This window comes from Lepidochelys kempii, chromosome 1 (assembly GCF_965140265.1).
Source record: "Lepidochelys kempii isolate rLepKem1 chromosome 1, rLepKem1.hap2, whole genome shotgun sequence".
Taxonomy (NCBI): Eukaryota; Metazoa; Chordata; order Testudines; family Cheloniidae; genus Lepidochelys; species Lepidochelys kempii.
Window position 1 is genome coordinate 293,960,888 of NC_133256.1, and position 26,917 is coordinate 293,987,804.

The window sequence follows — 26,917 nt, forward strand, 5'->3', positions numbered from 1 at the left end:
GGGGACGGCTGCTCGCGCAGGCTCCTGCCTGCCGGGCCCTGGCGCTGATTGGCGGCTCCCCCCGTAGCGGGGGAAAGGGGAACTGACTAACGCGCGTCACACAGCCGGGGAGGCGGAGCCAGCGAACGTCTCTTATCTCAGTTACTGCAGCTATGGAAAATTTTTAGAATCTTTGCCCCGCGCTCTGACAGAAAGGCCCCGCCCTCTTCCTCCTCTTCAACCCCCGCCTCTGCCTGCTCTAGAACTTTCGGCGCCTCTGCGCGGGCAGGTTGGAAGCGAGCGGTCGGCTCGCGCCGCCGGGCTGAGGCCCGGAGCCTGGCGCCGGGTCTCGAGGCGCCGACTGCCCGAGCTGCTCGCGCCGTCCCGCCGGGGAGAGCCCCTCAGCCACGGTGGGGCGCGGGCGGCCACGGAAGAGCAGCGCCCCTGAATTTAGCGGTTGCCCCTTTTAAATCCGTGCGCCCCGTGCCCCTGGGGGCAGAGATCGGGCCCCCCCCCCTCAGTCCCGGCCCGCGTGGGGCCAGGTGTGCGCTGAGTTCCGGGCCGCTGGGCGTGGCGCCCGCCGGGGGGAGTCCCCATTGCAACCGTGACAAGGGAAGCGGGGGGGGGGAGGCAACACAGCCCGGGCAGTGGCCGCACAGATCGGACGCACGCAGCGAGCCCGGCCAGCGCATTACACACACACACCCACCCCCGGCTCTCCACCCCACAGACCCTCCGCACACGCACCTGCGCCCCTCCCTAGAGAGGCCACAGCAGGGGGCTCCATCAGGCTGCACACGAACACCGCACCGGGCCGCCCGCTCCGCAACATGCGCGCACCCACCCCCTCCAGCTCCGGCCTACGCGCACGGCCGCCGGCAGGAAGCAATTGGAGGGCTTCAGGGCGGGCAGCGGGCTGCGGCTGGGGCAGTACGAGGGAGGGACCCCTCCCGGGAGAAGCGCACGTTTCACTAACAACAGAATGCGCCCCCCTTTCCAAAGGTACCAACCCCGCAACTCACGGGGACGGGGGGGGACCCCCGCAAATCTCCCGCCCCTCCCTTCCAAGGCCCCTCGGTAAAGGTGGGGAGCGTGTGAAATACCGTGGAACATTTGCCTACATCCCTGCATGGGGGAAAGGTAGCGAAATCCCCCCCAGCAACTTCCCACAGGGGGGAGACGAGCCATGGTATAAAATCCATGCCCCCCAGCCCTCCCTGGAGAGGCGGTAATGCTTAGTACTGACCGTCACCCCTCCTAAATCGTAGAGAGAGCAAAATCCTCCAACTATCACTGGGGGAAATAGTAGGACATTGGCTGAGGATAAGGGAGTTGTGTCCCCCTTCCTGCCCTCGCCCTTTAAAAAGTGTGAGGCTCCAGGCGAAGGGCTGAGAAAATACTCCATTGACGCAGGCCTAAGGGTGCCTTTTCCACTCGCTCTACCATCTGGACTTATATGTGCGATTGTGCGTGGACCACATCATACATTACAAATAATAAATGACAGCAGTAGGTCCGTGGGGCTGATCAGCTTTCACCTCCGTAACCTTTGCATCATTGTAACATGATATAAACACTAAAGAAGGGATGACTGGAAACAGTGAGAGTCTGGGGATCTCTCACAATGATGGACAGGGGAGTCTCAGCTACACCCATTTACATGGTACTGAAATAAAATATTCGGTAAACTGCAATTGGCAAGTGAGAATTTCTTTACACCAAGGAGTTCTTGACAAACAGCCTCACCCCATCCCTGTGAAGTAGGATTTTGAAGATGGGGAAGTTGAAGCCGCAGACGCTTTAGTAATGAATGAAAGTTTCTGATGTCCTTGAAACAACTGTGGTTATTGCATGCATTCATTGAACCTCTCTGTACCTCTTCTCCTTCTCGCTAAAAGGGAGCGTACCTCACTCCAGTTTTGTGAGGTTTCATAAACTGATATCAGGCCCTTTGAGATCCTCTGAAATACGTGAACACACAGTTGTGGTATTATCTCGTTTGGTGAGGGGGGGGGGCTTAGTTAAGTACAGTATTGTCTCCAGTGTTACATCAGTGCTAAATAATGTTCTCGTAGTATTTCCCGTCGATGCAGGAGGGAGCTTAGTGAAGTAACAGCGTCTGAGTGGCATCCTAAACAGAGCTGAAAAAGGCGAGAGAGGAAACGAGCCGGGGCGTGGCTAGGCAGCGCAAGGAGCCGGGGCTGGTGTTGGTATACAAAGGAGAGGCGGCACATTGCTGGGTATGTAGGTGCCTCGCCCTTTCCTCCCCCCTTCCCGCCGCATTCCACTCTCAAAAGCAGGGGCAGCAGAGGCAGCTTTCAGACCTACAGCAACGCCGTGAGGGAGCAATATCCGCCTGCCCGGCCGCGATCGCAGCGCTGCCCGCCACAGCCCCACGCTTCCCCTGACTCAGATTGAAGTAGAAGGGGAGCCTGAATTTTTTTCCTCGCGTACCGGTGGCTTTTAAACGACATTTTGGTACTTTTATTTATATTTTTTCTACTTTAAGGATTGTGTTTTTTCCTTTCAAGAACATTTTAAAACTCTCAGTTTAGAAAACGATCTCGTCGGTATTCTGAAGCTATCAGAGGGGAAATCTCCGGTTTTCAGCTTCGCCGAGGTAACGTACTGGGCTTATTGCTCCTATGGTTGTGCGGGCGAGGGGGCTGGGCTCTAAAAACGCCGAGTGGATTATTAGTGCCTTTAGTTAAGGTCAATATTTTGTTTCTGAAACGATATTAAAACCCCCTACGCGGGCTTTTCTGTGTGGGTCAGACTCACGTAAAATCCCGCCACAGATGCTGCTTCCTTCCAAGGTTAAAAAAAAAAAAAAAAAAAAAAAACCAACCCACGCTGCTGGTGCAGTCTTGTGACTGATTTGCATTTTTCCCCCATTTAAACTGCAGGGATCCCATGTCCCTGGAAGGGCGGTGGGGGGTGGGAGTAGAGAGCGGGGAGCGGTATGGTAATGTTGGAGAGGAAGGTTAATCACAAGTGAATGTGATAATCGCACATGGATGTTGCATCAGATTTCTTTTCTGGCATAGGAGGGGTGGACTGGAGGTATTTCTCTTTCAGACATGTAGTACACGTGTGTGTGTGATCAAATATATTTATGCGTGGGGATATTTTATTGTTACTATAACAAATATTTCTTCATTATAGTATACTATGTGGGTACTTCTCTGTTATAAATCTTAATGTGAATATTATAGTTTTTACATTGCAGTATGATTGGTCTCCATGTAAGTTATGTAAATTGGGTGGATTTGATCTTCAGATATAAATGTCTTCCTAGCAGCTGGAGAGTGTGATTTTCATTTCATTCTTTTGCTTTTGTGTGTGCATGAAAGACCATGTCTCAGAAAGTCCAACGTACATACACGCTGGCAGACCCTTTCCTATGCAGATCACATTTCCAGGCGTGTGCTTGGGTGTTGTAGTTGGAGATTTATCTTTGTTCTCCGTTGTAGTCAGTATCTTGTACTTTTCCTCTCCGCCCCTCCTTGGCTGGTACTTTTCCACTCGCCTGGCTGACGATGAATCAGCCCCAGAGCAGCAGCAAGCAGCAGCTCTTCACGTGACCCGCTAGATAGACCACTGCAGTATTGACGTTTCCTTTTTACCTTCACAGGCAAGGCAAGTCCAGCATCCAAGGACAAAAGAGCGAGCTCGGTGAAGACTGCCACCGAGGGGCAGTCATCAGGCCAAATATTCCCTACTTCATCTAATACTGGGAAAAGCTAATTGAATTCCCATCATGAGCAGAGCAGAAGTGAGCAAGTTTAACATCTCTCCAGACGAAGACAGCAGTAGCTATAGTTCCAACAGCAATGACTTCAATTATCCATATCCAACCAAAGCACCTGCGAGGTCAGAGGGATTTTTGCATTGCTCTTAGTTTTGTTTCCATTTGCTAATATTTGTACAGTACTTTATTACACATAATGTACTTCACACCTTTAAAGTACTCATTTAAAATGCCTTGCTAGATCTTAATGTTTTAATTTATTACAAATATAGGAAGTTGAATATCCAAAATTTTATATTTATTTTGCAGATGACAGATTGTGTAGTTCGTTTTTGTTGGATGATCTGCTGGTTTTCTGATCCCCTTTGAAACAGAATAAAAAGCAGGAACAACTGACCTCCTAAAGGCAAAATGTAAAACCTTGTTCATTATAACAATTAAATATAGATTTTTTTTTTTCTTTCTTACAGATCTTGTGTAGACAGGGATCCAGAAAATCAAAATTTTCTGCTTGAATCCAATCTTGGAAAGAAGAAGTATGACATTGAATATGTAAGTATGCACTAATGATGTTTTAAAATTAGCACACTAAACAATTGCTTTACTTTCAAATATTTAACCTTGAAAAGTGGAAAATGTTCATTTAAATTCAAATCTAAAACATGAATTAATTACTGGTTCTCTATTAATTATTAGCTTTTCCTTCCCTTACACAGCATCCAGGTACTACTTCCTTTGGAATGTCAGCATTTAATCTGAGCAATGTTATTATGGGTAGTGGCATCCTTGGACTTTCTTATGCCATGGCAAACACTGGAATTATTCTTTTTGTGTAAGTATGTTTTGGTTAATTTAAAAAAAGGCTCTTCTGCCATGTATCCGTTAATAGACAATATTAGAGGTAGCCAGTGTAGTTGTAACTGTGTTGATCCCAGGATATTGGAGAGACAAGGTAGGTGAGGTAATATCTTTTATTGGACCACCTTTCCATTGGTGAAAGAGACAAGCTTTTGAGCCACACAGACTCTTCTTGAGATCTTTCTTTGAAACAGTTACAAGCCTTGTGGATAGGCAAAAGTAGTAAATGTGATGTAGCTCAACTTTAACTAGGCTTTCATATGATCTCACATGACCTTCTCAGGTGCAAACTAGAGAATTATAGCCTAGGGGGCATGGAATGTGTGGGGGGGGGCGTAGGGAGAAGCTTTAGAAGAGTGGCAGCTGCTGGCTGGGTGTGCCTTACCTTACTGACGGCTGCGCTGCCTTCAGAGCTGGGCGCCCAGCCAGCAGCCACCACTCCCCACTCTGCCTTCCAAGCTGGGCAGCTAGAGAGCGGTGGCTACTGGCCAAGCGCCCAGCTCTCAAAGCAGCACCACTGCCAGCAGCAATGGAAAAGTAAAAGTGGCAGTGTCATACCATGCCACCCTAACTTTTGCATTGCTGCTGGCGGCAGCATTGCCTTCAGAGCTGGGTGCTTGGCCAGCAGCTGCCTGCCGCTTTCCACTCTGCTTTCAGAATTGAGTGGCGGTATATGTACTTGTGGGTGTGCAACTGACTACAGACACAAGCAGGGATGGCGGGGGGGAGTCAAATAAGTTTGAGAACCACTGGGCTAGAGGAACCTATTGCCAGGTGGGTGCACAACTGGTTTAAAAATGTTATTCAGGGAGTTATCAGTGGTTCACAGTCAGGCTGGAAGGGCATATAGAGTGGAGTCCCACACGGATCTGTCCTGAGTCCCGTTCTATTCAATATCTTCATGAATAATTTGGATAAATGAAATGGAGAGTACACTTATAAATTCTGTGGACGATACCAAGCTGGAAGGGTTTACAAGGGCTTTGGAGGATAGGCTTAGAAGTCAAAATGATCTTAACAAACTAGAGAAATGATCTGAAATAAGTTGAAATTCAACAAGGACAAATTGTTCCTTCTTAAGTGGAATACTTTCAATCAGTTGCACACATACAAAATGGGAAATGACGACTGCCTAGGAAGGAGTAATGCAGAAAGGGATTTGGGGGTCATAATGGATTACAAGCTAAACATGAGTGAACAGTATAACAGTGTTCCAGAAAAAGCAAACATCATTCTGGAATGTATTAGCAGAAGTGTTGTAACAAGACATAAGAAGTAATTCTTCTGCACTACTCCACACTGATTAGGCCTCAACTGAAGTATTGTGTCCACTTCTGAGCATCACATTTCAGGAAAGATGTGGACAAATTGGAGAAAGTCCAGAGAAGAGCAACACAGATGATTAAAGGTCTAGAAAACATGACCTGCAAGGGAAAGACTGAAAAAATTGTGTTTTGTTTAGTCTGGAGAAGAGAAGGCTGAGGGGGAACATAACAGTTTTTCCAAGTACATAGGAGATTGATAAATTGTTCTCCTTATCCACTGAGGACAGGACGAGAAGTAATGGGCTTAAATTGCAACAAGGGAGATTTAGGTTAGACATTAGGAAAAGCTTCCTAATTGTCAGATAGTTAAGTAGTGGAACAAATTACCCATGGAGGTTTAGTGCCTGGCATGATTTATTCTTTTTTTTTTTTTTTTTTAATTTTTGGCTAAGAACTTTTATAATTTATATACCCTCTTATTTATACATAATATTAATATTTTTTTAAATTAACAAAGCAGTGCCATACAGTAAAAAATAATAAAGAGGCATTTACATGCCCCTTTTATATCCCAATTCCATGCTCTAAAGAGGTTCTGTAGTGGTTATGATAGCCTACCATGTATTATACTGGTGACATCTCTTAGGAGTTAGTGTAGACAAAAAAGTAAAATAGGTGGGAGGAAGCAAGTTTAAAGTCAGTTACTTGAATAATTCAGCACATTATGCTATAATCCGTTCATTTTTTAAAACACTTATAGCTAGCAATTTAGCAATCATAGGTGCCACAATGGTTTAATTCATTAATTTTTTTCATCTCTAGATTTCTGTATTCAAATGTATTGCTACTGAAATAAGGCTACACTAGTTCACATAACATCACAAAATTAAGTATGATTAGTAGTCTAGATGCAAGAGAGCCCAGGTTGCAGTTGCTAAGATGTTACTGAGAGTGCATGGCTCACAGGATTAATAACAGTATAAAAAGCTTTTACTGTCTAGCTGATTGGTTCACATCTGGCCCAGGCTGGTAGTGACTTGACATTTTTAACATGATAATTATTAGGTGGTTTATATGAACTGAGCTGGTGGTGTCAGTTCAGTTCCTACTGGACAAGTGTTCTCATAGTGTGTGCTTGGTGGTTTCAGCATAGAAGCCAGGAAGTAAATGAGCATGCAAACTAAACCAGGGGTTCTTACAATAATTTTTTTTTGGTGTCCTCCGATTGTGGCCACCAACTGTTGCTGGTGGCCTCTCTGAAATTTTTTTCTTAAATTACTTGAAAAACAAATAAATATGCACATATACATGTCCAAATCATAGTAATTTATTTATATAGGGTTGTGGGGAGGAGGTTGTTTGTTTTTTTTAGCAGACTCAATAATAAATGTGCATTTTGTCTCTCCTTTACTGGACCTAAATGGAATAGAAACACAAATAAGGTGCTTTGATGATGTTTGTTTTGTTTGTTTGTTTGTTTTGCCTTTTGGTTGCTTTTGTTTGTTTTTTTGTTTTGATTTGCTAGCTAGAAAGTCCGCTTCAGTGAGAAGTGATATTAGTTAATATTCCTTTTCACAGCAGTACACTTTCTAGCTAGCTGGGAGAAAGTGAAAAGTGATATAAATAAACAAACATACAAATACCACTTTTCACAGCAGACTTACTGGCAAGCTGGGGGACAATTTAAGCCCTGGATGGGGAGGTGGTAGGGAAAATTGGTGGAGGAGGCAGGGGGGGCCCAAAACTCTGCAGCTGGGGATCAGAGCTGGAGGACACAGTGTGGGCCAGGAGCAATGGAGGGGTAGTTAGCCCAGGGCCAGAGCCCGAAGCCCTGCTGCAGATGGGGGACAGAGCCCGACGTCACGCAGCTGGAGCCTGCAGTTCGCCGCCCAGAGCTGAAACTGGAAGCCCAAGTCCCACCACCCCTGAGAAGATGGGGAACTTACCCAGCTGCCTGCTCCTCTGGCATTTGCAGCTCCGGAGGGTGGGGGGCAGAGCCAAACCCCTGCTGGTGGTACCAGGGGAGGGGATGCTGATTTGTTGCTTCGCCTTGCCGAGCCCCACCCCTCAGTCACCACCCAGGAGGCTGTGGCTTCAAGAAAATCTCCTGGTGGCTGCATTTGAGAAACACTGGACTAAACTACCTTGTCACTCTGATAAAGTGGCCATTCTAAGTTAAATCTGAGGTAGTATAGATAATAGATATCTATTTCAACATTTTCTGTAGTACCAAACACTATAATCTGTAAGCTCTTTCCAGTACTGTTTCTAGCTGGTGAACAAATTAGAGAAGTCCAGTTATAAGTGCAACACTTAATGATTACCTTTCACAATCATGAAAATGTATTTGTATATGATTTGCGGTGTATTCTGCAATATATTTTGATGGAGCTGTGTGGAGATTCTTGTATTACTTGTCAACAATATGCCTGATTGAAGCTCGTGTCCCTACATCTTTTACTTTGACAAGCACTAAAACCCATACAGAAAATGAAAAGAACAACCTTGGAATGAGGAGTCATTAAACTGAGCTTCACATTTTTGAGCAGCTATAGTCTCTGGAGACTGTTCTTCTAAAGCAGAATGCTTGTATTGGTGTAGGAAGGGACAGGTTTTTTTTTTTATTTACTACAGCTTTGTGACACTGGTGTTCAACTGCAAAGAACAGTGCAGCTGCTGAAGGGTGTATTTGTTGTGATTCATTGAGAATTTTTAGCGGTTACAAAGAAGCATTTCAATAAAGGATAGGTAGTTCTAATAGAAGCTATAAGAAAATAAGACAACTTCTGGGAGCCATTAACAGTCTGTTTAATCACAGGTGAAACCACAGTAAATGTTGAGCAAAGGAAACTGACCTGCATTCAGATCATTTCAATGTATATGAATTTTAAAACACACCGTACTGAGTCACAAGCTCTTAACATTTTCTAGTTGTCAGTCCATATTTTACCAGTCAATTAACTGTCTTTGTATCTTGCTTTACACAAAAACATCACATACAGCTGAAAGGTGACTTGTTTCAGACTTTAGCAGATTTTCTCACCTAGTCACAAATTACATCAGTCACAAGTCTAGTGTTTCAGAGATGAACTAGCTGTGATGTAATTACCTAAGAATGTGAGGAAAAAGTAAAAATAAAAAAACAGCTGTTAGTGATACAAAATAATGTTCTTTGATACTTTTGTTAAAATAATGTGTTTATTGGGTCAATCAAAAATATATTGGGTCTGATTCTCATTTATACTTACACCTCTCTACACCACTCTAATAGTGTAAAGGGGCCTTACGTCAACTTTAAGTATTATTTAATCCCATTTCAGCAGTATCTAGTATAAATGAGAATTGGGTCTGTTGACAAAATAATAATGTAAATAGGTAGCTGTACCTTCCAGTGTGGATTTAAGTATGGTGTCCTTTCATAAACAAGCACTGATTGATTCAGACTTTCTCAGCTAGCATTGGAATTTACACTTATTTTTCTTAATTCTTTCATTTCACTGTTTTGATATTGGTTCTTATGTTCTATCTTGAATCCTTCCTGTTCAAATAGTACACTTAATTAATATGGCTAAACTAAATAAATTAAGGCTGTCTAAAAGTTTTTTGCTTTTTTTTCCCCTCCCCTCCTAGGATTCTCTTGGTGGTTGTGACAATATTCTCTTTATATTCAGTTCATCTTCTCCTAAAGACTGCCAATGAAGGAGGTATGGTAAATTCTTCTTCTTGTACAAATAGTTATTACTAACTTCATATTATCTTTCCTTTGTAAAATACACATTTTCAATTGATTTATTTTGTATGTTTGTAGGGTCTCTGTTATATGAACAGCTAGGAATGAAGGCATTTGGTTTGGCTGGAAAAATTGCAGCGTCCGGATCAATTACAATGCAGAACATTGGAGGTGAGGATTTTGAAAAATATGTACTGTAGATTGTAATGTTAAATAGTAAATACTCCCTCTCCATTCTCAGACTTTTTCACATATGTTTTTATTAATTGTGTCAAGTAAAGTTATGAAATAAGTTTTGTGACTCTTATGTCATTTTCCATCATCTATATTTGTAATGATTTATAATGTTGTTCATCTACAGCTATGTCAAGCTACCTCTACATAGTGAAATATGAGTTGCCATTGGTCATCAAGTCATTTATGAACATTGAAGAGAACACAGGGTAGGTGATAGAACTCCTCCTCATCAGAGAAACTAATAGTAGAAACAAAAATGGGCAACATATATTTTATATGAAGACTTCCTTTGGTATATCTTAGTGTAGCTTCTTAATCAGAGATAAGGTGGTGGTAAGATCCAGTAAGCTTTTTTTTCTACCCCTTGGGTGGTCCATTTGACATGGATCTAGCCTCTACTGGTAAAGATGTTAGCAAAATAACTGTTTTCTATAATACAATGGAATACATATATGTAAATAATCTCCAATAAGTGCTAATGGATGTGCTGGTCAACATATTGTTCAATAATGAAATTAAGTTAAATAGGGTCATAGTTGTTACCTCTAATGTATTTTAGGAACCTTAGACTGATAAGATGGTTTTCAAACTTTAACATTGTGGGAAGTATTCTTACTCTAAGAGTAAGCTGCATTTCTACAGTGATTCTAGTTAATACTTGCTTAAGGACAAATATTCAGTAAGTCTGTGGCAATATTAAAAACACCAACTCATTGATTACAGTGCATGTAGTGATTTAAGATATACAGCATACATCCAAACTGTCCATCCACATTATCCATTAATCCACACAGAAATTCCATAACTTCTTGACTTTGAGACTCATGATTTCCTTCACATGGGCTATCACCAGCAATAATATGCATCCTGATGCAAAGCTCTGAACACCTTTGATATCTGACTCTTTTTTTTTTTTTTAAACATTTTCTTGTTAAAAGACAAGTTGCAATACATTAACTTTATCTTACAGATGTCTAAATCACACTAATTTGAGAATTTAGAGTGTATTTTTTTAAAAGTTTCAAACAAAGTAACTGAAGAAATGTGTCCAAATTCTTCTCTCATTTGCATTGGTATGAATCCAGAGTGACTCTGTTAAAATTAATTCAGATTTACACCAGTTTTCAGAATTTAGCCCTTAATGTTCAAACCAGTAAAGTCTTTAAGATAGAGTATTTGTTCAGCAAGGCTTCTTTGCTCATCCAAATAATATTACATCTGGTTTAAAAATATCTCCTGTTATGGATCAGCTAGTACTATTTCCAGTATTAACAGTGGGATAAAGGCTACACTGTTACATGAATTGTCTTAGGAATATAGGATTTGAATAGAAGTCCAGTGTCTTACCACAGTTGAATACCCATGACCAGTTTTGCCCTGTTACTTCATTGCACTGAAGTTAAAAATCTGCTTTACGCTGGTCTGAGAACTGAATTTGTTCCCCAGTGTTTCAGAGGAAGATGCTCCCAATATACCTGACAAATGATTCACTGCTTTCGCCTATGGAAAGAAAAAAGAAACACAAGAGGGGATTCAGGGGAAGAAAATCTCTGAAATTTCCCTTGTGGTGATATTTTTTCAATTTTGATGGGCCAGATTTGCCCCTGTGGAACAGAATGAAATCTTCCCTGTGTCCCAGGTGATAGGCAGAAGGCCAGGGCCAGTCATGCAGAGGCCTTGTGGTTCTGCTGCAGCTCTGGCACTCTCCCTGGCTTTCCCCCAGCTCCCTGGCGGCATACAGTAGAGCCACATTACCAGAGATTTCCCCTAGCCCTTCAAAGCCTCTCTTAAAGGGTGATCTCCATCCCAAATGGGGCATGGTGAGAAAGATAATACAGCCTCAGGGTTGGGGCCTGGGGAGCAACAAAGAGACAAAGGCCCAGATTCACAAAGATACTTAGGCAGCTACCTCTCATTAGGATTCAGGGACATAAGTACCTTTGTGAATTTGAGCAATATGCATTTTTATTTCCACCAGCCTCTTTATTCACCTGACCAATACGTTGTCTGTCTCCTGTCTCTTTCCCTTCCTCCCCTCAACGACCAAGTGTATGCCTATCCTAGCAGAAAACACTGAGAGAAAGGGATATTGCAGAAGGGGAGATGATGGGAGTATCGCCTTAACATAGATCTAGGAGGCATGGTCGTTCTTCTCTTCCTTCCCCCTGCCCACTCGTGGTGTGATGATCCTTTGTGACTTAGATATTATCCTTAAGAGTGCAGTTCAAATAGTACATCTGAATGCTAGAATTTTCAGCATGTAAACCTATTTCTCCCATTTATCAGGTTAAAAAATATATTTGAAATACATCTTGAAATGGCAGTATCTTCAATAGCCCCTTTAATACATTGTTTTGTGAAATTTAGCATAAAATAGTTTTATTCTTGGTATTGTTACAGGATATTTTATCTCTTACTTACAAACAATAGCAGGTTATAGAAACAAATATATGTAAGGACTAAACTCTAGGCACCATTGTTGTAAAATGCTTTGATTACTTATATAAATTTAACTTTTTTTCTTACAGAGAATGGTATCTTAATGGTGACTATTTGGTTGTGCTGGTGTCTATAGTGTTCATTCTTCCTTTGTCACTGCTGAAAAATTTAGGTAAGCAACTATTCATTTAAAGTAAATGTGGAAACAAAGTGTTGATTTTGCTGTTAACAAGTGGAAGGCCCAAATATGGGAGCTACCTCCACATTACTGATCTCTTGCCAGGTGGATGCTGTGCAAATGATCTCAGTCCCTGAGGAGAAGAACAGCATGTCTCTTTTTTTAAGAAATAAATGAGGGCTACAGAGTGTTTGTAGAGTGTAAGAGGAAAAGAAAGTGGGTGAGGACAGGATGGGAAGTCTGCAGTTCCACTGCCTTTGACTGTGATCTTGTCAGACCTCTGTTTATACAGGATTTGGCCTGGTCAGTGTACGTGTTCGGCACGTTTGAGGAAAGCACATGATGCTCATGATTCAGTTGGTGGAATACTTTCTCTGAATCAATATGGAGCGAATACCCCACATGGTGGTTGACTCAATAACCCACCCTATGTTGTGGAGGACTGTGGAACTGAAAGTGGCATTTTTTCAGATAAAATACAGGACCAATTTCTGCTCCCACTGAAGACTGTATCAAAATTCCCATTGACTTCATTGGAAACAGGATTAGATCTATTAACTGAAGCTCCTGACCACTTGTGGTCATCAGTTACCACATGGCACTCTTCCAAGAGTGGGGATGTTATCTCTTGTGTCCTGGCCAAATTTCATTTTGGGTAACTAAATTTTCCCTGCAGTTTAAATTGGAAGTAATGGATTTTGTTGTTCTTTGTTTTTGGTTTGTTTGTTTGGGATCCTAAACTGTTGTGTTGTATGGCTGCCTAGTTCCTTAGCAGAAGTGGCTGTACTTCAGTGATCCATATAGGCTTTTTTTAAAGAAAATGGAAGATGATGGGTTGGTTTGAGTGAATAAACCTATAGGAGATCCTCAGGGCTTATTTTCACAGTGGGCTGATGTGATTTCTAATGAGTACTAATGTGCTCTGCATTCATTAGGCCATGTGCATACTTCTGGTGCACACCGGCAGGGTGTACACAGACCAATTTAATGCACAGCACATTAATGTACTTCAGAAATCATACCCCCATAGAGCCCTAATGACTGAGGGCTTGTCTTCACTGCACCAGTTAGCATACTTGAATTGCTCCACTTACTTGAATAAGCCCTGGTCTAAATGTAAAAATTAGATTGACCCAGCCATGTTGCTCAGGGCTGTGAAAAATTTTGCACCCTGAGCACCATAGTTAGTCAACTTAACCCCGCAATGTAGATGCATCTAGGTCGACAGAAGAATTTTTCCATTGACCTAGTTACCACCTCCTGGAGAGATGGATTAATTACATCACTGGACAAATCCCTACGATTAATGTAAGAAGTGTCTACACCAGGGGTTCTCAAACTGAGGTCCTGACCCCTAAGGGGGTCGCAAGGTTATTACATGGGGGTTGTGAGCTTTTAGCCTCCACCCCAAACTTTGCTTTGCCTCTAGCATTTATAATGGTGCTAAATATATTAAAAAATGTTTTTAATTCATAAGGGGGGGGTCACACTCAGAGGCTTACTGTGTGAAAGGGGTCACCAGCACAAAAGTTTGCAAACCACTGGTCTACACTACAGCACTATAGCGGAACAGCTGCAGCACTGTGACTGCATAGCCTAAGAGTGACCACATTGTGAAACAGCGTGGTTTTGATTAGCAGCACAGAGTCACTGGATTAGCAGTTGTTGAGCTGTTGCTGATGAACTGCTGCATCCCCCAACTGCATTAACTCCAGTGACAGCTGTTTCCTCTTAATAGACCAGCTAGCTCAAGTTTAAAGCATCATGTAATTTGAGCTAGACATTTTTGGGTGTAGAAGGAGGGGCAAAACTTGAGTTTATAGCTTGAGCTAACACTGCAGTGGAAACAAGCGATGAGACACTTGTAAATTACTAAATTTTGTGAATAACAAATAAGTGAAAAATTTTAAAAAGCAAGGCTGTAATTAAAATGTTGTTTCTCTTTCTTGCTTACAGGATATTTAGGGTATACAAGTGGCCTTTCCTTAATGTGTATGGTCTTCTTCCTTATTGTTGTAAGTATAATTTCTCTGTAGATTTACATGCTTATAATAGTGCATTGCAAGTGAGACTTCATATGATTTCGAAGCGCTTTATCATATTGTATCAGTTAAAAATAACAATGTGGTATTTTTAGGTAATTTGCAAGAAGTCCCAAATCCTTTGTCCTTTGGTATTGGAGTATGACATGATGAACTCAACTCTGAATGGCACATTGGCACACCTGGCAACTGCTGCACGTTTGCATGGAACAGCACAAAACATGACTAGTGATGAAATGTGCAGGCCAAAATATTTTGTCTTCAACTCACAGGTAAGGTACCATATGTAAAGGGCATTCTCACTATTAAAAATAAAGAGGAAGAACAAATATTACATAGAAATATGGTCATTTTTGCTTACATAATTGCCAAAACTAATATTTTGGGGGCCATTAATTATGTCCCAATCCTGAAAGGCACTGTGCACTTCCTGCAAAATGGGGCTTTCTTAACTTTTATTGAGTTCAAGAGGAGATGAGGGTTTCCAGCCTCTCCTGGGAGGCAGTCAGTACTTCTCCTGGTAAGGCAAAGTACTTAAGCACATGTTTAACTTTAAACATGTGAGTAATCCCATCTGTATTCAGAAAAACACATAATTTACCAGATTAAGTTGCACTGGTGCAAACCTCACCAGGAAATAGGTTTTGCACTTGTGTAACTATAATGGTTGAAAAGTCTCCGTTGACTTCAGTGGGCTTTGGGTCAGCCCCTAAAGGCCCAATCCTGCAAACCTTTACTCATACAAATACCCCTAGTGATGGAAAATCTCATGAGAAAGAAATACTCATGTGAGTAAAGATTTTCAAGATCCGGCCATAAAGATTCAATCCAGCAAGGTAGAATGCATTCAACTACCATGGGCTTAAGTGGGGCTTGAGGATTCCCAGTATTGGGCCCTTAAGAACAAAAAAGAGAGAGAGACAGTTGTAATAACCTTCCAGAATAGTTGACTTTTATAACAGAAAATTGAGACAAATTAGACTTCCAATGGAAAGTAAAAATATAAAGTAGAAACCTACTGATGAATTCTGTGCAACAAAGATAAATTTGCTACATCTATCAAGAAATTTATAAAGCAAGTTTTATGTTTTTCAGACTGTCTATGCCGTACCAATCCTAACATTCTCTTTTGTCTGCCATCCTGCTATTCTTCCTATTTATGAAGAACTGAAAGGGTAAATGTATAGATTGTATATAACTTTACTATTCAAAAAGAAACCAGCAATATATTGTCACTGTTAACACTTATTTCTGTTTGTTTCTTTAATAGCCGAAGCCGTAGAAGAATGATGAATGTGTCCAATGTTTCATTTTTTGCCATGTTTTTAATGTACCTATTGGCTGCTCTCTTTGGATACCTGACATTTTATGGTAGTTATTGCCTCTTCTATTTTCTTTTAAATGAAGCATGTCTCCGGAAATTCAAAATAAATCTTGTGGCTTATAAAATGTAAAGCAAATTAGCATTTACTAATTAATTATTTTTATACATTCACACACAAAGGGGACCAGTGGTCTTATGGCTAAAGTTCAGGACTGGAAGCCAGACTGTTTTGGTGCTGTTTGACACAGACTTTGTATTATCCTTGACTTGTCTGTGCCTAAGTTTATCCCTCAGTAAAATGGAGATACTACTAGTAAATCTTATAAAATTTGTTTATATTTGTATATTTAAGTCCAACATTGAAGTTGCTATGTAAGGACAACTATAGAAATGAAAAGGAGTACTTGTGGCACCTTAGAGACGAACAAATTTGTTTGAGCATCAGCTTTCGTGAGCTATAGCTCACTTGATTCTGAGCCTTAGTATGCTTAAGAAGGGAAATGAGCTTGTTTTTTCTCACTAGTCCCTGTAATATTCTTCTCAAACCTCTCATAACTGCACATTATTGTATTTTTCCCTTTTCTACTACTGTCCCTGTATTGGTTTTCATCTATAAAACCAAAGGACTATGTTCTACTCTGTAGTTTCATTGCCTTTAAGGAGTCTACAGTTGTACAACTGAGAACAGAATTTGGCTCTAAGAATATGCTATGATGTTGCCATAATCTAATAATCAGAAGGTGAAAGCCTTTCTCATGCAAAGTCCGTGAGTAGCAGACAGCAGAATTTGGCCCAGCTGAAGTACATGTGCCAGTAAAATGAGTGGGGCTACGCCCTGGGTCTCTTTCTCTTCCACAAACTCACAGGACAATATGCTCAAGATCAGCTGAGTTTTTAATTCACTGTAAATTTGTGGAGGAACTGGACTGTTCTGTTTTATTTCTTAAGAAGTACACAGGGATATTACCATTCTGTTATGTCCTGCTGCGGTATTGTGAAGAGTGTGTTATTAGAGTTCAATTAAAATGCCATTTTCTTTATAGGAAATGTTGAAGCAGAATTGCTTCACACTTACTCTGCAGTCCTGGGTGCTGATGTTATTATTCTTATTGTACGTCTGGCTGTACTTATGGCTGTAACCCTTACTGTACCTGTAGTTATCTTCCCAGTAAGTAATTTTTATTTTTTATTTTTTTTTTTAATTCCGTGTATCCATCTTGGCCAGGAATTGGCTACCTTTCCTTCATCTCTTGCTGTGGACTAGTAGTAATATTAAATTAATTAGGCAAATACAGTTTGCTAATTTCTAGTAATTTTTTTAACTTTAAAAAAATATTCTTTATAACAAATCTGCATGTGTGCTTTTTACTCATTTAACTGAATCAGAATAATTGAAATAGATAAGTATCAATTTAGAAAGTAAAATATTTTTACATTGAGGGGTCAAAACCTTTAATCTTTTTTTTTTTTTAATATATATTTTACTCTGTCACTTTTCTGTATGCTAGTCATTTTTAAAAAAATGAGATAAAAGTAGTGTTGTATACTACACCTGTTCCTTTGTCCCCTTATCAATTTGTTTTCAGTGGTTTTTAGTTAGTTAGGTTTTTTTTTCTCTCTCCCCTGTTGTGGTGTTTTAAACACCTAAATAAAGAACTGGAAAACCTCTTTTCATAAAGAACTGTCAAATGCATAAAGTCAAGTGCAAAACAGAGAATCTTTTTTTCTAATGTCTTACTGTTATAGTAATCCCAGTTGTTTTTGCATTAAGTCAACAGTGTCTCTTTAAGGACTTTTGTGATTAATACTAATGTCTTCATTATTTTTTGCAGATTCGTACTTCAATTACACAGCTGTTTTGTGCAGAGAAGGAGTTCAGTTGGTTACGTCACAGTTTAATTACAGTTTTTGTTTTGGCATTTACCAATGTTCTCGTAATCTTTGTCCCTTCCATTCGAGATATATTTGGATTCATTGGTAAGTTTTTGTATGTTAGTTCAGGGTTTTGTTGTTTTGTTTTGTTTTTTTTTGTTTTTCAAAATCAGAACAATATTTTCAAAAGTCTAATGAAACACTGTACTTATTTCAGAAAACTTTTTTATTTGTTTATTTTAAATATAGGTGCTTCTGCTGCTGCCATGCTGATCTTTATACTTCCTTCTGCTTTCTATATCAAACTAGTGAAGAAAGAACCTCTGAAATCTGTGCAGAAGATTGGGGTATGTATAGAAGAGTATTTTCATTAACATGCTTTCATCACTGGCTCAGAGCAAGGGTTTTAGTTTATTTCTTTATAATCTAAGGATTTCAGAACTTCTGTGATCTTCATTGATGAACTAGCAGTAATTAGTAGCTTCTATTACTCTTAAAAAGCAGTAGTTTCACAGGCAGTTGTAGCTGGAGAGAGAGCCACTAGGAAGTTATTTCTGCATATTTCCCCACGAGACCTCTCCAGTTGTTGTCCCCGCCAACTCCAGAGGTGACAACAACCAGGATTTCATCCTGAAACAGCAAATTGTTAGAGGAAATTTAAATAGTGGTGGAAATAAAATAATTTTAATTACATACAGCTATTGCACTATTACTGACATTAAAGTAGCGTGAATAGAAATGGAGCACATTTTGTCTATTTCATAACAAATAATATATAGGAAAAGTGCCTGATAAATGTTTAGTGGAGTGTATTCAACAAAATACCTATTCAGTACTGAAACTGCTGTATAATATTATGCAGCCTCACTGGCCTCTCTCAAATATTTCTTCAAAACCTACTTCTCTCAGTTACTCTTTCAGAGCTGACCTCCCCCGATCACTTGGGCCCTTTTGCTTGATGTTGCTGCTTCTGATCTTAGACATTCAGATTCCCAGCTTGTGAAGCCGGGCATAGCTCCATTGAAATCGATAGAGCTATGCCAGTTTACACCAGCTGAGGACGTAGCCTGCTATATTAAAAATAAGTTTATTAATCCATTTTAAAAAGAAACCAGAGCATGTGAAAATCAAAGGTTATCTCATTGTCTCTTACTGTAACCTTTGTTCTTTTTTATTAGTCATTCCTTAGTATTGTTTGACTAATTTAAATCTTAAATAACTCAGGACAGGCACTTACCTGTTTATGCCAGGTAAACATTTGTAGCTGAAGAAGAAAATAAAATATCTGAAGTAAATTTTATATTTTCTCTTTCCAGGCTATACTCTTCCTAGTGAGTGGCATGTTTGTGATGATTGGAAGTATGACCTTGATTATTCTAGATTGGATCCATAATTATGCATCTGGCGGACATTAACTGGCACGATTTAATCTCAAATACTCCAGTGTTCACTGAATATCTACTGAGAGAGAAAATTACCTAGGTTTGCAATTTTGCTTCCTTTAAAAAGCAGATTCTTTGATGCTGGTTCTTCTGACTGTAGAATAAGTGAACTCTTGAAAAGAAACTATTCTGCATGATGGAAGTGGATATTAACATCAAACCACCTGAGTCTCTGGCTGAGGGAAGTGACAATTTTATTCCATTCCAGAGAATGGACACAACTCTCTGTAGAATTTTATCAAGCCATGTTTGGCTTTTGTCATTGTTACTTGGGTGTTTTATTATTTTACTTGAATGTGCCTAATGGAACCATTTGATGTGAAAAATAACTCTTAATTTACAGCAAAGTGTTGATCTATCCAATGAGAGAGAGAGAGAGGGAAAAAACACTATTATTTTATGTACCAAAAATTCTTATGGACCTCAAAAGCATGATTTTGACTTTAAGAAAACAATTTTTTAAATACAAAAATGTATCCCAGTGACATAGAACCTGTACAAACATTTAATCTGTGTTCTAAATTTAATACAATTTGCCCTTCTATGGAGGCATAATTAGAAGGGGGAGCATTTGTTTGTTCGCCCATCAGAAATATTTTTTTAAACAAATTATACTGACTTGCAACCAATTTGAGTAGGTCAAAACTCCGTAACTGAATAGAAACAGTTTTTTCAGTGACACTCAGATACTCCAAAATTTAATCAAAGAAGTCATTATTGATATCCCAAGTCATTGTACCTAATCAACTAGAAACACCATAGTTTTAAAAAAATGGCAATCTGACTCAAGTTTTAATGCTTAGAACAGTTACAGGTCATCAGAATGGGTGATGTTTAAAATAAACTTTTATACAGTGAAGAGCTCATAAAGATCTTGGGATTTCTCCTCTTGAGGTTCTCAATAGTGCAATTGGGAAAAACAGGGTGGTTGTTTGTTTATTCAGATTGAGTTGCAGCTATCTACCAAATCACACTGGGTCGTGTCATATGCCATTGATATACAAAACTCTCTTTTGAGATTAATGGGGGGTTCTGCTTAATGATAGCATATGGCCCATTGTCAATTAGGTTTGTTTTTTTTGGCCAGTCTTTCTTGAACTTGCTGCACCATAAAAAAAGAGGTCCTGCTGTAGTTTATGAATTGTACAGTTTTCACAAACTGTTCAGTATTTGTCAATTTCTCATCCACTGTTGGATTTTGAATTACTTGATTATTTTTTGTTCCTATTTTGTCTATGCTAAAAGCCTAATACACAAACTGCCCCAGTATTTGGTGCTCGATACAAGTTCTCTTCATATAGCCCTGGTCTGCACTGGCAGGGGGATCGATCCAAGTTACGCAACTTCGGCTGTGTGAATAACGTAGCTGAAGTTGACGTACTTAGATCGACTTACCTTGGTGTCTTCACCGCAGTGAGTCAACTGCTGCTGCTCCTCCGTCGACTCTGCCTGCGCCTTTCATGGCACTGGAGTACAGGAGTTGACGGGAGAGCGCTTGGGGATTGATTTATTGTGTCTAGCCTAGACAATAAATCGATTTCCGCTGGATCAATTGCTGCCTGCCAATCTGGCGGGTAGTGAAGACATACCCATAGGCAACTGGGATTCCTCATGCAGTTGATACTTTATAGTAGTTTAAACAAAACAAAAACCCTCATGGACTGAACAGTCATCTTATACTTGTTTGCTTCAGAAATAGATACATTTTGTTTGAGTCCTAACTAGCAAGCTACCAAAACAAGTGCTGTATGGTTGTGATTAGCTGTTTTGTTTCTACTGCACGTTTACTATTTATTCCTATCCCAGGTTGAAGAGAAACGGTAACTGCATAAGAGCACATTTGACTTATCAGAGATATCACTATGGGTGGGTGCAGTATAAGAATCTGGATAAAGATAATAAAAGAAAGAGTCACGGTACTATGTTCAACCATATTTGTCTTGCATAATGTTTTAAAAATCTGATTTACAAAATTCAGTTTAGTAGTTGGGTCAGAGGGAAGAAATAATGGCATGTAATCAGTTGATTAAACAGCACTGAAGATTTTGTCTCAAAAGCCAGAATCAGTTCTAGGTACAATCACTATTTGGCAGATAGAAAAGGAGTACTTGTGGCACCTTAGAGACTAACAAATTTATTGGAGCATAAACTTTCGTGAGCTACAGCTCACTTCATCAGATGCATTCAGATGATGCCTGTCTTTCTCCACATTTTTAAAATCTATGAAAAATCACAGATATTTTGATTCATACTTCTGACTACAACTACCAATCACCACATCTGTAGCAAACATAATGAAAAGTGAGAGTTCTCTCATCTTGCTTGTTTGATTAGTCCAGTGGTACTCAACTTTCAATTAGAACTTTGAACTGAGCATTTCTTCTTTTACTGGGACTCAGGAAGAGGAAGTGGAGTTCAGATCAAAGGCTCATTTATTCCTGATCTATGGAGAGGAGTACTGAACAAATGTTTCAGTGATATGACAACTCTTCTTCCTCCTCCCCGCACACACAGAAATCTGAAGGAGAATTTAAAATGTCCTCTCCCTCCAAGAGTTTGTAGTGTGTAGAGGATGAAGAGATCCCCTTTCCAGCATCAAAGGGAACAAAAATGAACCTCTTCCCTCTCTGCAACCAGAAGAGAGGGGGAGATCCTTCGATCACTGTCAGGGGGAGATAAAAGATGAAGATATTACATGTTAGCACCTCATTACGTTGTATCAATACGTTATTGAGTCGTGCAAATTTATGCATCAATGTCTGGACATTACATTGTGAGTCAGTTGTTCTCTGAAGCTCCATTTGATACTAAGTAGCTCTTCAGCTGTTAAACTTGAGTACCACTTTGCTAAGTAGTTTTCTAATATATGAATCTGTTGCAAACCTGTCAGTGTAGAGGTCATTCAACAAACCAATGGAAAAGAGCAGCTTCAGTATTAAACCACTGTATTGTCACCTTGTTTTTACGTTGCTGTCTTCCATGATATTTCAGTCATAACTGTAATGTTATTTATAGAACATTAATCCATTAAAACTAAAACCTATTTTTCAATATTTATGATAGTCTGTGTACATAATTGTATGTGTATATAATGTAAATATATTGTATATAATATAGGTTTGGGACTTCTGGGTATATGTATATATTCCTCTGTCACTAATGGTTATTGCATCATTTCAACGAGTTGTTCATGTTGTACATCTGTGTAACAACAGTCAAAGGAAGTTTCTTTACAGAAAAATGTTATGCTTACACAAATTGAAATAGTATGTTACCACTCGAGATGTAAGACCACACGAACATGAAAGGTTTTATTTATTACAAATGTATATGCTGCAATAAAGAAGAGTCTTTGGGGTCCATAAAGAAGTATAGATCAGGTACAGATTTTTTCATACAGTTTAAGATGGATGTTATAATTTCCCAAATGCAGTGACTGACAACTTATTTTACCGTCTAATCTATCTGTTACAGGTGTTCTACAGTACATCTTTGTATATATTTTGTATATACCCACTGTATTGTTAGAGGTCAACAATTCAGCTGTAATTGTTGGCAAAGAGTGTTACACAGTTTCAATGAAACATTGTATGTTTTGTTTTAACTGAATTAAAAATAAATAAATAAATAATCCTTAGCAATTGTGTTTTTTCTTTGGGGATGAAGAGGTGAAGGAATTGCTTTTGAGTTAATAGCAATGTACAACACATAGGGAATTTAATTCCTTAGCTATTTGATATTGTATTTTTTTGCAGACGTGTTCACAATAATCTAATAGAATTATGCAACATTTGACTTATGAACAGGCTCTCAGACACCACTATGATTGGGCATGATATAAGAACCGAGGCAGAGATTATCAAAAAATACTCATGGTATTCAACTATATTCATCAGATATAATGTTTAAAATATCTGATTTACAAAATTTCATTTAGTAGTTGGGTTGGAGGGAACAAGTTGGAGATTTTCAGAAGCAGTGCCCATTCAGCCTATACGTATGCTCCAGATATTCTTGTGCCCTGTACCAAAGATAGATAAATCTCCCCTGGCAAGCCACCCTCAGTTCCTTCTCAACAACCCTACCGCTTGAGCCAGAACATCTAGCATGCCCGCTTTCAGCCTAGCTCTAGCTTAGCTTTGTATTTTAGTCTTAGTATAGTTTAGCTTTCTAATTAGTCAGTTGTTTAATTTACTAGTTCAATGCCCCTTTTTTTATTTGGTGGTTTGTCTGTTGACTACCCCATCTTTTCTCCCCACACCCTTTCTCCGTTGAGGGGCTTTTCCGTGAAGGTAGTTGTCACTGGTTATGCTGGGATCCCCAAGCTTTAAGAGCTGCTTTTCTGGCTGGGAGTCTCGCCCTGTTAGCAACAGGCATTCCACGGTTTGGGAGACACCCACACACCAACCAAGATCAGCACTTCTTTCAAGAGCTGGTCTAGAAAAAATAGGTAACATTCAGGCTTCTTATGATGGAGCAAGCACAAAGACCAGTTTCAGAGCCGGGATCAGCGGACACCCCTGTACACCAGCCTTCAAGTGCACTTATTGCCCCATTGATCTCTGTATCCTGCTTACTGGGATCTTCACGGGATGAAGGTACTGACAGGGCTCCAAGTAAATGGAGTTCTGCATCTCCCACCAGAGAACATCTCGTTGAATAGATCCCAGTCACCTTAGAGAACAACGGTATTGGCGACCTCAGGTTCCAAAGAGAGTCACTTTGAGGCACCAGGATGTTCTAGTACTGGGAGCTCATCAAAGAACTCATGCTCTTCTAAGAGCCATGGTACCAAGCGGGCAGAATCCAATTTTCTGGGGCACCATTCAACTGCATTAGCCAACAGCCTTAGTCAAGACAAACCACAGAATGCCTCCAAAATCATTCCTAGATCTTTTAGAAAAACATCCAATCTTGATTTTAAAATTGTCAGTGATGGAGGATCCACTGGAAAATGGTTCCAATGGTTAATTACTCTATCACACCATTAAAAAATTAAGCCTTAGTTCCAGTCTAGCAATTGGATCATGTTATACCTTTCTCTGCTAGATTGAAGTGCTCATTTATTAAATATTTGTTCTTCACGTAGATACTTATAATTGTAATCAAGTCACCCCTTAGCCTTCCCTTTGTTAAGCTAAATAGATTGAGCTCTTTGAGTCTGTCACTATAAGACGTTTTCTAATTCTTTAATCATTCCTGTGGCTCTTTGAAATCTCTCCAATTTATCAACAACCTCCTTGAATTGTGAGCACCAGAACTGGACACAGTATTCCAGTAACATCATCCTAAATCTTCCTCCCCTTGCACCTACTTTCTTCCAGTCCCCTGAGCTCCAAGTCCTTGTCTCCTTACCCAACCAGTCCCAGTCTCCCACTTCATCCCAACTCTTAGTCCATTTCCATCTCCCCCAGTCCCCTGCCAGCCTCCAGTCCTAGTTTTCCCCCAACCTCCTCTTCCCAAGGTACTCTCCCCATCTCTCTGCATTTGAATCCGGCAGCTTCATCCTCCACGTTGCCTCGGCTCATCGGGGAGGACAATGAGAACACAGAAGAGCAGGCACTTTGAACAGGGCAATCAGCCAGGGTGACATACTGAAAGGGATGCGTTTGTTACCTCCCATGTGACCTGACCTGCTGACTGAGAGCCAGCTGGGCTTATGGAGGCAGCCAGCCAGCCAGGGAGAGAGACATGCATCGCTGGAGAGAGCAGCTCCAAGCTGCAACTTGACTAGACACTCTGTTGGGTAACTCATCCAGTGGGAGCAGCAGGAGTGGGTGCTCTGGGCTCCCCACTCTCCCAGAACAGTGGGCTTCCTGCGTTGGAAGCCATGGGGAGTGGGGCTGGGCTGGAAGAGGCTCCCACTCTGATCTCTGGGATGGGTGGCTGAGGTTGAGGGGAGGGGGAGGAGGCGGGATGTGTGTGTCAGCAGCTTGCCTCTGCGTCCCAGCTGGGGAACTGGAGCAGCCTCCCTGCTACCTAGGTTGTGATGGGGGTGAGCTTGCTGCACTAACCTCCCTTAAGGGCCCCACTTGTCCAGGAAAGGGCTTGCTCTGTCTGCCAGCACTGCCGGCGGGAGCACACACTTAGCTCTGCATAGATGAGCACCATGCTAACCAGGTGTGCTGCAGCCTGCTCCCATCCATCCCATCCCTGGAGAGAGATGACACATGGGGGGGGGGGCATGCACGATCACATACCCTCCCCCCAACAAGTTTTTTGCCAGGATTTACCTGCCAAGCCCTCCCTCTCTCCCCTGCAGAGAGGCAAACAAACAGCAGATGCACCAAATAGCTGAGAGTAAGGGGGAAGCTGTCTGGGAAGGGGGGGCATGACCCCACCTGTTGGGGGGGAACCTTTAAATTGTGGCCCCTATCCCCATCACAGGTAAGGGTCCTCCCTGCTCCTCTGGTCAGAAGCTTCACTCGCTTGGTCCCAGGGGCTGCCTCCCCAAAGTCAGGCAGTAGGGTGCACAGGAGATAAATGGGTGTGAGATCAGCTCCCCCATGTACCTGCCCCACCATCTCAACAGGAGTGGCAATGCGGGCCACAGCGGGTAGGAGAGTTGCATGCAGACTCACTGCACTCTTCCCCGTCCCAGGGATGTTCCCAACACAGTGGTTTTGTAGTTTTAATGGCAGATTAACCATTAAGTACACACTGTGTTGTAATTGAAATAAATATATTTGAAAAAAGTGTTCTTAAAATGAAAAACGTGCTGGGTCATCATCCGAGAGTGCTATAACATGAAGTATATGGCAGAAGGCAGGTAAAACAGAGCAGGAGACAGACAATTCTCCCCCAAGGAGTTCAGTCACAAATATAATTAACACATTTTTTTTAACGAGTGTCATCAGCATGGAAGCATGTCCTCTGGAATGGTGGCCGAAGCATAAAGGGGCATACGGATGTTTAGCATATCTGACACGTAAATACCTTGCAATGCTGGCGACAAAAGTGCCATGGGAATGCCTGTTCTCACTCAGCTGACATTGTAAATAAGAAGCAGGCAGCATATCTCCCGTAAATGTAAACAAACTTGTTTTTCTTAGCGATAGGCTGAACAAGAAGTAGGACTGAGTGGACTTGTCTGCTCTAACATTTTACATTGTTTTGGTTTTGAGTGCAGATATGTAACCAAAAGGCTCTACATTTGTAAGTTGCGCTATCATGATAAAGAGATTGCACTACAGTACTTGTATGAGGTGAATTGAAAAATACTATTTCTTTCGTTTGTCATTTTTACAGTGCAAATATTTGTAATAAAAATAATAATATAAAGTGAGCACTGTACACTTTGTATTCTGTGTTGTAACTGAAATCAATATATTTGAAAATGTAGAAAACATCCAAAAGTATTTTATAAATATCAATTGGCATTCTACTGTTTAACAGCGCAATTAAAACTGCAATTAATTGTGATTAATTTTTTTAATTGTGACTTATGTTTTTTAGTTAATTGCATGAGTAAACTGCACTTAATCAACAGCCCTAAAATTAAACACTGCGGGAGAGTGGAGCCCAGAAGTGATGGGGTGGGAGGAGCCTGTAGAGGCCAAGGGTTATGGGGGGAGCACCAAAATACAAGTTCACCTAGGGTGCCATTTTCCCTAAGGCCCTGCTGTAAGTTCACATGCCTGGATCCAGACGTGGCATGGCCCAAAACAGCCCAGAGATGCCACTGCTGAGAAATCCCACACTGTCCTGGGCTGGAGTATGCTTAATGTGGATGGAATCTTCAGGGAATTTCACTAGTAAAATCTAAGAAGTCTCTACTTAGCATGTGCGAACTGTGTTTTT

General features: G+C 40.8%; 1 protein-coding gene and 1 long non-coding RNA gene across 5 annotated transcripts in view; one reads left to right on the plus strand and one right to left on the minus strand.

The window, feature by feature from the left end:
- LOC140905188 (uncharacterized) overlaps window positions 1–828 on the minus strand; it is a 93,145-nt gene extending 92,317 nt beyond the window's left edge. For both annotated transcript variants that reach the window (XR_012156785.1, XR_012156784.1), the window contains exon 1: window positions 727–828. This is a non-coding gene — a long non-coding RNA (uncharacterized lncRNA). The remainder of the gene's footprint in view (window positions 1–726) is intronic.
- Window positions 829–1,963: 1,135 nt separating this feature from the next.
- Window positions 1,964–22,748, plus strand: SLC38A2 (solute carrier family 38 member 2). Of its 3 annotated transcripts, none has more exons than XM_073327988.1 (16): window positions 1,964–2,599; window positions 3,614–3,852; window positions 4,201–4,282; window positions 4,447–4,562; window positions 9,484–9,557; window positions 9,662–9,754; window positions 9,945–10,026; window positions 12,349–12,431; window positions 14,394–14,452; window positions 14,575–14,751; window positions 15,575–15,654; window positions 15,750–15,850; window positions 16,847–16,971; window positions 17,636–17,780; window positions 17,925–18,022; window positions 18,992–22,748. In XM_073327988.1, exons 2-16 carry the CDS (start codon window positions 3,740–3,742, stop codon window positions 19,088–19,090), a joined length of 1,527 nt encoding a protein of 508 aa, XP_073184089.1. In that variant the 5' UTR covers window positions 1,964–2,599; window positions 3,614–3,739; the 3' UTR covers window positions 19,091–22,748. The 3 variants fall into 3 exon arrangements, with proteins under 3 accessions (XP_073184089.1, XP_073184091.1, XP_073184092.1); XM_073327990.1 differs by having other exon boundaries at window positions 1,964–2,457; XM_073327991.1 differs by lacking the exon at window positions 1,964–2,599 and adding an exon at window positions 2,927–3,042.
- The last annotated feature ends 4,169 nt before the right edge of the window (window positions 22,749–26,917 follow it).